The following is a 12,285-nucleotide window of genomic DNA, read 5'->3' as shown; positions in this document are numbered from 1 at the left end:
TACTACAGAAGACCACAGTGAAGTTCATTTATATTCAGTAAACTCCAGGATGAGGTGAAGCATTTGCCCTGGGTGCACAATTTAGAGAGGTACCAAAAAAGCTGAGCAATCCGGATACAGAATACGTCAATGAATGTGAGAGTCATATAAGGGCTGGAGACAAGAGGAAAAGTCAGGGAAAGATACCAATCCTGTCTATATTTAAAACTTGCCTATTTTGCATATTTTGTTGAGATTTTACATTTTGATCTTTTAAAATATTTCATTAAAATACTATTTACTCCACTGATTACTGAGCTTTTTGGCACATGCTTAAATTTTGTAACTCAAATACATTCATCACTCACCTAACCATAGTCCCAGCTCTTAAGTATCCATAGGATGTTTTACCAAACTCATGGGAGGCTTTTTCTGCTTTGTTGTTCAGTGTAATATTTGCTGCGGGTTTTAATATACCTATTATAAAATAAGAGCTTCCCTTTTATTCCTGTCTTACCAAATATATTTATTAGGAAAGGTCATTGAGTTTAATAAGTACTTTTAAAGCATTTATTGAGATCATCATACAGTGCTTGTCCTTTAAAAATATAGTGAATTTGATAGCCAAGAAACAACCTAAATGTCCACTGACCGATGAATGGATAAAGAAGATGTGCATATATATATATACCACATATATACATATACCACATATATATATACCACACATATATATACACCATATATATATATACCACATATATATATACCACATATATATATCCACATATATATATACCACATATATATATATACCACATATATATACCACATATATATATACCATATATATATATACCATATATATATATATACCGTATATATATATATACACCATATATATATATATAATGGAATAGTACTCAGCCATAAAAAGACCAAAATAAAGCTATTTGCAGCCACACAGATGCAACTAGGGGTTATCATGACCCAGGTTCGATCCCTGGGTCAGGAAGATCCTCTGGAGAAGGGAATGGCAATCCACTCCAGTACTCTTGCCTGGAGCATCCCATGGACAGAGGAGCCTGGCGGGCTACAGTCCATGGGGTCACAAAGAGTCAGACACATCTGAGCGACTAACACTCCACTACTAGGGGTTATCACACTAAGTGGAGTCAGACAGAGAAAGACAAATACCATACGATATCACTTATATGTGGAACCTAAAATAGGACACAAACGAATCTGTCTATAAAACAGAAACAGATTCACAGACATAGAGAACTGCTCTGTGGTAGTCAAGGGAGAGAGAGGATGGGAGAGGCAAGAAGGGGGAGGTCGGTGTTAGCAGACGTAAGCCATTGTATATTGAATGGATAAACTACGAGGCCCTACTATAGAGCACGGAGAACTGTATTCAGTATCCTGTGATAAACTATAGTGGGAAAAATATTAAAAAATCATGTATACATATAACTGAATCACTTTACTGGACAACAGAAATTAACACACCATTGTATGTTAACTATACATCAATAAAAATACACTAAAAAGAATGTAGTGAGTTACACGGATAACAATGTCATGTTTCCCCCAATTTTTATCGTTAATAAACAATACTCATATCTAGGGATCAATTATCTTCTGTCATTTGAATTACAGCTTTAGGTAAAATCCCCCATTAATATTCTTGTAAATTGAATTGGTGTGTTGTCATTTTATTTTTAGCTTCTTCATTTTAAACTTTTCCCAAATGAAGCACATTTTTAAAAATGCTATTGCTCTTTTTCGTGGCGCCTTGGAGGCTGTTGGCCGCTTCAGAATGAAACTGAACATCTCTTTCCCGGCCACTGGCTGCCAGAAGCTCATTAAAGTGGACGATGAACGAAAACTTCGTACCTTCTACGAGAAGTGTATGGCCACAGAAGTTGCTGCTGACGCCTTGGGTGAAGAATGGAAGGGTTATGTGGTCCGAATCAGTGGCGGGAATGACAAGCATTCCTGTTACAGACCAAGGAGGACTGGAGAGAGAAAGCGCAAATCTGTGCGGGGTTGCATTGTGGATGCCAATCTGAGTGTTCTCAATTTGGTCATCGTGAAAAAAGGGGAGAAGGATATTCCTGGACTCACTGATACTACAGTGCCTCGTCGCCTGGGTCCCAAAAGAGCTAGCAGAATCCGCAAACTTTTCAATCTCTCTAAAGAAGATGATGTCCGCCAATATGTTGTGCGAAAGCCCCTAAACAAAGACGGTAAGAAACCTAGGACTAAAGCACCCAAGATTCAGCGTCTCGTGACTCCCCGGAGTTCTGCAACACAAACGCCGGTGTATTGCTCTGAAGAAACAGCATACTAAGAAAAATAAAGAAGAGGCTGCAGAATATGCTAAACTTTTGGCCAAGAGAATGAAGGAGGCCAAAGAAAAACGGCAGGAGCAGATCGCCAAGAGACGGAGGCTGTCCTCCTGAGCTTCTACTTCAAGAGTCTTCCTTCACTAATGGTCTAGGGGAATTTGACACATTTTCTCTTCCTAGTGCTTCTTGTTTTCTGTCACATTTTGTACTTAAGGGAAGGGTTGGTGGTACTGATAGTGCAGTAACCATTAAACCTGATGGGAACTTTCAATACCTTTTATGGGAAATAAAAGAAAATCTCCACATATGGCAGAACTCTGTCAGGAGAATTTACTACCACAGAATTCTCTAATACATCTGCGAGCTGCAGAATAATAAAGCTGGAGCTTAAGTATGAGAAAAGGTAGCCAACTCTTTTATGTCTTGTCTTCTTATCTTGGCTGGGAATATAAAGTAAAAACTTGTTTCATGACTGACTCACCAAGAGCGGTTCAGCCTCTGTTTCCTAGGAGGATCTGTTGACTTGTTAATTGGAAAAGTCAATGTCAAGTCTTGCATCAGAAGATGCAAAATGAAACAGCTGCACGTGGCGAACTGAGGAAGTAAATGAGATTCATGGCCACATCTGCCACATTCAGCACAGAGGTACTCAGTCAATACCTAGCAATGGATAAAAGATGGAGCCATTAGATCCTGCCGGACTCCACCGTCAAGGACTAAGCTAAAGTGGGGAAGACGAGAAGGAATCAGAAAATCCAGCAATGTGGCATCATGAATGCCAAAGAAAGAATGCTTTAAATGGAGGGGAAATAGGCATTGTAATAAATGTTGCTGAGAAGCTGCAGCAATTACAAAACAGTTGATTGGAAATAAAACTGGAAAATGCCACAGCCATAACTTAAAAGAAGTCATGATTTTGATGTTGTTTGGTGCATGACAAGAAGTTCAGAGGGAGATATTCTAAGAAAAGGCTCAGTAATGCCATCAAAGGTCCAAATCCTTTCTCTTCGCCATTTACAGAGTTGAGTTTCCTTTCTGAGACACAATACGGCTGCTGTATCTCCAAGTATTGTGTCCACGTCCACAGCAGAAGGAGGGGCAAAAGGGTGCGCAGTAGACCCGCTGAGTCCACCCAGTTTCTCGGGAACACCAAAACTCCCCCAGAAGCTTTCACTTTCCTTTCTTTGATGAGATCTAGGTCACATAGTCACTTTCTGATCAATTACTGACCCAAAGTCAGAGATTCTGTTACCCAGCAAGGACCTGCCATCTTACTCGCATAGAAACCAATACTATGGCAAAAGCTTCATCACAAGATGGAGGGAAAAGGAAACAAGGGGCAAGACACTCAAACCTGCATCTTTGATCCAGGGTTCAGGATGATTTTCAAGGTATTAGGAGACTGTCAGACTTGGAAGCTGATTGACTAGTCTTGAATTAGTCCATAGGAGCTACTCAGCTGCTGGAAGACACAATCTCCTTATCGAAGTATTTCTTGATCTTAAAGTGCTCTAGAGGCAACATCTCTGTTCTTTGAGTTCCGCAGACCAGAAGTTCCCAGCCCCCAGGGACCAGAACTAGACTGCATCTGGTCAGGAACCAGGCCATACTGTAGGAGGTGAGTGGCTGGCCAGCGAGGGAAGCTTCATCTGCTGCTCCCCATCGCTTCCTCACATTACTGCCTGAATCATTCTCTCCCCCACACCAAAACCGGTCCCTGGTATCAAAAAGGTTGGAAACACCTGCCTTAGACTGAAGACTCTGTTTAAGGTCAACCTGAAAACACCAGTTCCCATCTTGCACATGCACAGTGCCATCTCTGTAAAATAACCACAAGTTTGAGTAATCAACAACCTATTTAAGGAGGCAAAACTGATTTTGAACAGCCGGTGCTGTTTCAGTTTGATTAATCAACAACCTATTGAGACAACCTAAGGAGGTGCAACCAGTTTTAAGCCAGTCAGTGGTTTACATGTTTTAATCAGATTCATTCCCTACATCAAGGGGGTCTTCAATGATGAATGATAAAAACGGAATTCTGTTGGAGAAAAGAAAGAATGAGTGTTGGGAAGACAATGGATGATGTCTGTTGCCAATGTTACATTTTTAAAGGGTCTGCAGAGGATCGGTTGCATAATTTGCAGAGTTCAGTACAAAATGAGAAGTCAAGATTCTTTATTCAAAATTGAGAATTTCAAGACAGAAACAGTGAAGTATTAAACACAAGCACAGGGCCCTTCAGAGTGTGGGGCTCTCTGCAAATGCGTTTATCCCATGTCCATAAAATCAGCCTCAGATCCAAAGCTGTCCATTGAACTGGGCAGTTGGGAGATCACTGGTCAATTCAGGTGAAGTGGGAAGGAGAAAGGAGGAAGAGAATGCAGTAGGCTGAGAATTGAATGGGATGTGAGAAAGTGAAGATGGCACCAGTACTTTTTGGAGAAAATAGACGTGATGCAGTGGGAGAAAGCTGGCTAAATAGGGAAAAAGAGAAGAGAGTGGGTGGAGGCTATATGTGCCCAGCAAACCACTGCAAGGCATTCTCTCTCTCTCTCTTTCTCTCTTACACCTGCTTGTATTGGAGACTGGGGATGACTTTCACCTAAGGCGGATAGAGAGGGGCTGGAGCTGAGAGCTCCACTCACCCTTATCAAGGCACATGCCACCTAACCAGGAGATCATGGATGCAGAGAAGAGAGCCCCAGGTCAGAAAAATTGAGCTCAAAAAATCCCAGTTCTTCAACGGACTAGCAAAACCGAGTCCTTCTCCCTTACTTAGCTCAGCAAAGAATAGCAAAACATGTGTCACAGTTTATATGAGGATGACTTGCTACAAAGGGAAGGCACAGTTGCTATCCTCTGAACAGACAGCCTCCACACAAAGCCTGGGCATCCTTCTCCTCCACACCAGCCCCTCAATAGTTATTTTAAGAAGGGGTGTCAATTTTAAGAGATTCATTACTTATATAATGATGCTGCCAATACAAGCGATGGTGGAATGGTGTCGGGGGAGGGGCAGGAAGAGATAGACCTGTTTATGTAAAGCCACTCTGTTTGCTCCCGCCCATCACTTTTACCATCCATTGGAGGCTTAGGCTCACGGTTTATGCCACTTGGTGAAATAATCAGTGCTTCAGTGATGTCACCCCCATCAGTGCCAGGAGACATAAATTTCATTTCCCAGAAGATGCAGGAGACATTAGCTTCTGGGCAAACAGTGACTCTAGCAATAAATATTGGCAGAGAAGAGAGACCTTTAATGGAAAAGCTTTGTGAACCTGGAGTAGCTAGACTGTAAATCCCAAAACAGAGAGGGATTTAATGCTTTAGATCAGAAGACAGAGTCATCAGAAGCAAAATAAATAACTCCAGAGCCCATTTGAAGCAATCAACTATTTAAGTATTAAATAAAAACCAAATAAAAACCACAACTAACTGAGGTAAATATATATATATGAAAATGAGACAGAAGCTAGCCATCTAGAAAGAAAACAGCCTTGCCTAGGTTCTGAGCTGTGTGGCCAATCGGAAGGGCCTTGTCCTCCTCCGAGAAAGCAGAGCCAATCAGCAGACCACGGGCAGAGCCTCTGCTCTGGGACCAGAAAAGAAGGGCGGGGCCAGGAAGAAGGGCAGGGCCAGGAAAGCCCAAGATTTGGATCTTATCTGAAGGTTACAAAAGCTGAATCTGTTAAGGGAGAACAGCAAAACAAAGCAAAAGAGGATATGTTGCAAACTTATATAAAAATCAGAAAGTGTCCCCCAAATATCATTTGTCAGAAAAACACATTAAGAGCCTGAGTTCTATGACATTTTAAATAATTAAATGTAAATTTCAGTCTTTATCCCTCTGCAGTGAGTTCCTGTCAAAGACTACTGCAGGAAGAAACCTGAGGCTTGACTTCATCTTAAAAGATGTTTAGGCCCCTAACGCCTAACAGTCCCTGACACTAAATCCTAGTTCTAGGAACAATCTCCCACCTGGACAGAAGATGGTCTGGGGCCTTGAGCAGGTGGAGTTGAAAGAAGGTACTCAGCTTGTGGTGTTTGCCTCACAGGGCGTTTGCCCTGGCCTGCAGATCCAGATGTGTCCCATAGGAACTGGGCTGAGAACCATCGCTGTAGAGGCCTGCTGGAGAAGTGTTGAGAAGGCAGGCTTGAGAATCCCAGCTAGTTGGTGATACCCTCGGGACAAGAACCAGGTCTTATTCATCTTTATATTTCTCCTGCTCAGCACATCGCCTGACCTTTGGTGCCCTCAAAACTCGTTTACTGAATAAATGAACAAATAAACTTTGGATGAAATACTTGTATCTGAGTCTTGGCTCTACCATGTAAACCCCATGTGGCAGTAAGCAAACCCCCAGAGCTCTTCAGACTATAGTTTTCTCCAGGGAAGTCAATTATGTGATATGGTTGTAAGGAATAAGTCAACTAAAAGTGCGTGAAAGAGCCTGATAAATTAAAATCCACTAAAAATATGTAAAAAGTCAAGAGAAATCTTTTTCTTGACCACTTGTTATCTTTCCTCACTACCCTATGTCTCTCCCCGGTTCACACTAATTTATGATCTCCCACTATGACCTTAAAAAGCACTGGAGTGATGACGGATGGAAAAGGTAGAAAGAAAAATCCGCTTCAAATTGCTGTCAGTCTATACATCGTTCTCACCTAAAAGTAATGATATTCCTAAAAGTGTATCTGCAATTTCCATGGACCAAGAGACTGCCCCCTTCACACCCAGGCATCCAGAACAGTGGCCATGTATTAGATGGACCTGTGTGTGTGTGTGCATGCGCGTGCACACACACACACACACACACACACACACACACACACACACACTGGGGAGAAGTGTAGATGATCCAGCTGTTGAGGCACTGTATCTCCCAATGGATATTAAGTGACCCAACAGATCTAGGCTTATTCCCACTGAAAACAGGAAGTGAGCCGTTTTTGATGCATTACATCAAGGGTCAGTACTCCATAACCATAGGTCACATCTGGCTTTTTGCCTGTTTTTATACAGCCCACAAGCTTAAGAATGGCCTTGCCCAAGGCCCAGTAGAAGAGCACGTAGATTAAGCAATTAGTCCTCTGTGTTCCTAGAGATGCCAGGTCCATGCTGGATCCCTGTTTTGCATAGTGATCCCGGGCTCAGTCACTCAGTCATGTCCGACTCTTTGTGACCCTATCTACTGTAGCCCACCAGGCTCCTCTGTCCATGGGATTTCCCAAACAAGAATCTTGGAGTAGGTTGCCATTTCCTAGTCTCCTGTGTCTCCTGCATTGGTAGGCAGATTGTTAACCACTGTGCCACCTGGGAAGCATAAAGGAGGATCGGAGCACCTAGATAGAGATCCCAGCATAAGGTAACATGGCCCCAGCTAGAGGTCCTTGCCATTCATGATCCCACTAAGGGTGCAATTCTATTGTAGAGCAAACTGGTCCCCTGAGGCATACTCAGTGGTCCCTGTGAGTGCCTGGGGTGTGGGCTGATCTTCACATCCAGGTGCCATCCTACACCAGCCAGTTCTGACTGGCTCTTTGCAAACAGGTGTGGTGAGATCCAGCCAGGACAGGCTGAAGTCCCTTGTGCCAGAATGCACTGCCAACCATCCCTGGGTCACCTGTCCTCTGTGTGTAGCTCTGTCCCCTGTCCCTTTAGTGAATTGTTTTATTGTTTCACTATTGCGGTTTTATTATGGGTACTGCATGCAATCTGGTTTCTCCTTCTTAGTACTCTCCCTGCCTCCTGGGGATGTAAAATGCCTCCTTTCCTGGGTGGACTCATCAAGTCTCTCCTGATGCCACCTTTGGTGAGAGGCTTTTTACAGGGGGTGGAGGCAGAACCAACAGCATTTAGCACCTAGCATGACTCAGTAAGAGCAAAGTAGTGAATAATAATGTCAAGTTCAAAGTGCCAGCGGCCTGTCAATCTGTTTGGTGTGGAACTAGAGAACCCCTCAGCCAAGCGCAAGGGAGAAGGTCTAAACTTAAGTTATACAGGAAACTTGCCTGGAGATCAAGCGGTTAAGAATTTGCCTTCCAATGCAGAAGTGTGGATTTGATCCTTAGTCAGGGAGCTAAGATCTCACATGCCTCGGGGCCAAAAAACAAAACAACAACAACAACAACAAAAAAACCCTGTAAAACAGAGAAATATTGTTACAAATTCAATGAAGACTTTAAAATTGATCCACATAGAAAAAAATCTTTTCTAAAAGTCTTTAAAATTTTAACTTAAAAAAAAAAAAAGTTATACAGTCCAGGGAACACAGCTTCTTTCAATGCCCAGTGCCCACATGGTGCTTGTGTAATGGGATCTATGAGCTGAGCTCAAAGGTAATGGGAAGGGCTACCTTGGATTTTGAAAGTGAGCCTGAAAGATAACTAAGGATGTAAAAGAAATGCCTCTTGCTTCTGAATGGCAGGAACATGAGATTGTCTAGGGAAAGGCCCCCAAAACAGTATCTGGCGAGGAGAGAAGGAGGAAAAATGGTGGGTCAAACAAGGCGACTCTACTAGGGAACTGAACTCTGGTTGGAGGCATAAGAAGGCTCCACACAGACATGAAGGTATGTAGGTACCTCATTCAGGAAGGAAGGTTGCTATGGCAAAGGTGTGGTTTTGCTTGTTTTGGAAGGAGGCACTCAGAACGCAATTTGTAATCTTAAGGGGAGTTGAAACGGGCTATGGAATTTAGAAGCAGGTGGTGGCTCAGCAGTAAAGAATCTACCTGCCAATGCAGGAGATGCAGGTTCGATCCCTGGGCCAGAAAGATTCCCTGGAGGAGGAAGTGGCAACCTATTCCAGAGAGTCCACGAAGTCACAAAGAGTTGGACATGACCGAGTAGAGCACTCAGGCATGAAAGATTTCACTGGGGTGAGGGGTGGCAGCGCTCTGAGCTGTGGAATTCACTCTTCTGTACCTGCTTTCAGCGTCTGTTCTACCCAACTGGCTGCAGAGGGCCCCCAGTGTGCTGAGCAGGGGACTGTGTTTACCAGTGTCTCTGTGCTGTCTGAGGCCAGCTGATATCCTGAGAAAAAGATTCTCACTGGGACAGACTGCTTGACGTTGGAGCACCCTTGGGGAAACCACCCCAATGCATTGGTGCTTCCCCCAGCACTATACCTCACTTTCTAGAAAACTGCAGAGGAGCAAAATGTGTACAATTTGAATCAAAGTACAAGCGCACTAATGGAAATTACATTTCTAATTTGCATCTGTATAGTGCTTAATGGTTGAAGTTATTTTCAAAGGCATGCTCTTCCCTTGGGAGGTGGCTATTATTTCCAGTTTTGCTGTTTTGCAGACAAGGATGATGAGTCTGAGTGTGAACCTGTTACCTTACACAACAGTAAGTCCAGTAGAAGTCCAGAAGCTGTGGTGCACGGGTTTAGTTGCTCCCTGGCATGTGGAATCTTCCCAGACCAGGGACTGAACCTGTGTCCCTTGCATTGGCAGGTGGGTTCTTACCCACTGTACTACCAGGGAAGTCCAGATTGTGTCTTCTTTAGTTCATTTTTATGATAAAGGGTATCTTTACTAGAAGCCCTTCTCTGTAGACTTTTCCTCCTGCTACACAAGCCAGAATAGGGTAACAGGTGCATCTCTAATGGAGTCTCTGGAAGGAGGATGCATTATCAGGATGGGCTGGGATGAAACACACTGCTTTCACTCTAAATTCATGGCCACTCACACCAAGAAGGCCCTTACTGCCTTCCAGAGCACCGGAGACTCCCTAGACTAGTGCTTCTCCCACTTGAGTGAGCACCAGAGTCATCTGGGGCTGGGGGCGTTGTTTGAGCACAGGTGGCTAGGCTGAGGTGAGAGTTTCTGGTCCAGGAGGTCTAGAGCAGGGCCTGAGAATTTGCATCTCTGACAAGTTCTCAGATGATACTGATGCTGTGGGTCCTGGGACCATACTTTGGGAACCGCTACTCTAGATGACTGACCCTTACTGTCCTAGACCGCACCGTCGGCCCCTTTTCTTTTCTGCTCAAACATCTACCACCTCTCCCCACTTGATCCTCCACCTCAACTGATACCTCAGCTGGAACTGCCCATTTCACTGAGACTACCTTGCCGCTCCCACCATCACACCTAACGTGGTACTCGTACATTCTGGTTTCCTTTCCATCACTCTGCATGAGCTGCCATGCTCCTATTGAAGGTCAATCCCTACACCTGTGCACTCGACCTCACCTCCTCTCACTTATCTAAGAGTATCACTCGAAAAAATGTTAGCAAACATGCTCTGACATTGTCCATCTCCAAACAAACAAAAAACACCAAAAACAGACAAACTTCCTTGACCCCAATTCCTCCTCAACCATTACCTCAATTCTGTTTCCTTTGATAGCACACCTCTTGAGACCGCATCCTTACTCTCCTCACTTCCTTTCTTTCATCTTCTCTTGATCCCAGTCTGATCCAACTTTTGTTTCCACCTTTCCTGTTGAAACTGCTCTTGTCAAGGTCAACAATGACTTTCTGGTTCCTGTTTCCAGTGATGAAGTCCCAGTTCCCACCTTATCCAGCCCATTAGCAGTACCCAACAAAGCTCATCGCTTCCTTTTTGGAACCACACTCTCTTTTGACTTCTGGCCACTGATTTCTCTTGGTTCTCCTCTCTCCTCTCCACCTGTTCCCTCTCGGTTTTTTCTACTGACTTTTCTTTTCTTCACTGACCTCTAAAGACTAGAGATTCCTAAAGCTCAGTCCTCTCTACCTACATTCTAACTGGATATAGTTTTATCTAGTGTTTTGCATGCTGCCTTCCTGTCATGATTCCCCAGTGCACATCTCTAGTCTAGATCTCTCCACTGAATTCCAGAGACATGGACCCCATAGCATGCATCACAAGATATGTAGTGGATATATCAAAATTAACCTCCCCAAAACTGGGCTCCTTCTTCTTCCCCAGCAATCCAGCACATACATAGACCAACTTTTTCTTCCTACTTATAGCAAATGGGGATTTCATTCTTTCCAGAGCTTACTTCGTAGCTCAGCTGGTAAAGAATCTGCCTGCAATGCAGGAGACCCTGGTTCAATTCCTAGGTTGGGAAGATCTGCTGGGGAAGGGATAGGCTACCCACTGCAGTGTTCTTGGGCTTCCCTGGTGGGTCAGCTGGTAAAGAATCCACCACCAATGCGGGAGACCTGGGTTCAATCCCTGGGTTGGGAAGATCCCCTGGAGAAGGGAAAGGCTACCCACGCTAGTATTCTGGCCTGGAGAATTCCATGGACTATATTGTCCATGGGGTGGGGTTGCAAAAGTTGGACACAACTGAGCGATTTTCACTTTCATTCCTCATGCCAGAATCTTGGAATCATCCTTGACTCTACTCTTCTCTCTCATACCACATCCAAACCATCAGCACATACCTTTGGATCTACCTTCAACATGTACCCAGAATCTGATCCCTGACCACAGCTTCTACTGCCATCAATTCTGGTCCAAGCCACTCTCCTGTCCTGCCTCCACCGTTATCAAAGCATCTTAGGGATGTCCCTGGCGGTCCAGTGTCTAAGATTCCGCATTCCAAATGCAGGGGGCTGGGGTTTGATCCCTGGTCAGGAAACTAGGTCCCACATGCTGAAACTAAAAAGAAGATCCCGCATGCCACAGCTAAAGAACCCGCATGCCACAGTGAAGATCTAAGAGCCCTTGTGCCAAAACTAAGACATGGTGCAGCCAAATAAATACATTTTTTATTTTTATTTTTTAAAGACTACAAAGAAAATACCATTAAAAAAAAAAAAGTACCTTAATCTCTCTACTTCTTATCTTTCCTCCCCTCACCTCCCATCATCTATTTTCAACACAACCAGCCAAAAGATGTCATTAAAATGTAAATCAGATTATGTCACTCAAAATCTCACTCAGGGCAAAAGCCAAAATCTTTACAAAGGCCTGTAAGTTTCTCTGAGACCATCCCATTCCCC

The 12,285-nt window shown here is 43.8% G+C and overlaps 1 protein-coding gene and 1 long non-coding RNA gene across 2 annotated transcripts in view; one reads left to right on the top strand and one right to left on the bottom strand.

Moving 5' to 3' along the window:
• LOC105615359 (uncharacterized) overlaps positions 1 to 12,285 on the bottom strand; it is a 60,305-nt gene that overhangs the window by 35,535 nt on the left and 12,485 nt on the right. The window contains exon 6 of the long non-coding RNA XR_009597169.1: positions 6,312 to 6,462. This is a non-coding gene — a long non-coding RNA (uncharacterized LOC105615359). The remainder of the gene's footprint in view (positions 1 to 6,311; positions 6,463 to 12,285) is intronic.
• Positions 1,724 to 2,442, top strand: LOC101106214 (small ribosomal subunit protein eS6-like). Its single transcript, XM_060401543.1, has one exon. The coding sequence runs from the start codon at positions 1,733 to 1,735 to the stop codon at positions 2,333 to 2,335; it is 603 nt and encodes a 200-aa protein (XP_060257526.1). The 5' UTR covers positions 1,724 to 1,732; the 3' UTR covers positions 2,336 to 2,442.

This window comes from Ovis aries, chromosome 1, assembly GCF_016772045.2.
Source record: "Ovis aries strain OAR_USU_Benz2616 breed Rambouillet chromosome 1, ARS-UI_Ramb_v3.0, whole genome shotgun sequence".
NCBI lineage: Eukaryota > Metazoa > Chordata > Mammalia > Artiodactyla > Bovidae > Ovis > Ovis aries.
Note: the sequence above shows the minus strand (reverse complement) of the source record. Positions and strands in the feature narration are given on the sequence as shown.

Bases quoted from the DNA above. Each gene is read 5' to 3' on its own strand.
- LOC101106214 (XM_060401543.1), top strand. From the start codon at position 1,733: ATGAAGCACATTTTTAAAAATGCTATTGCTCTTTTTCGTGGCGCCTTG.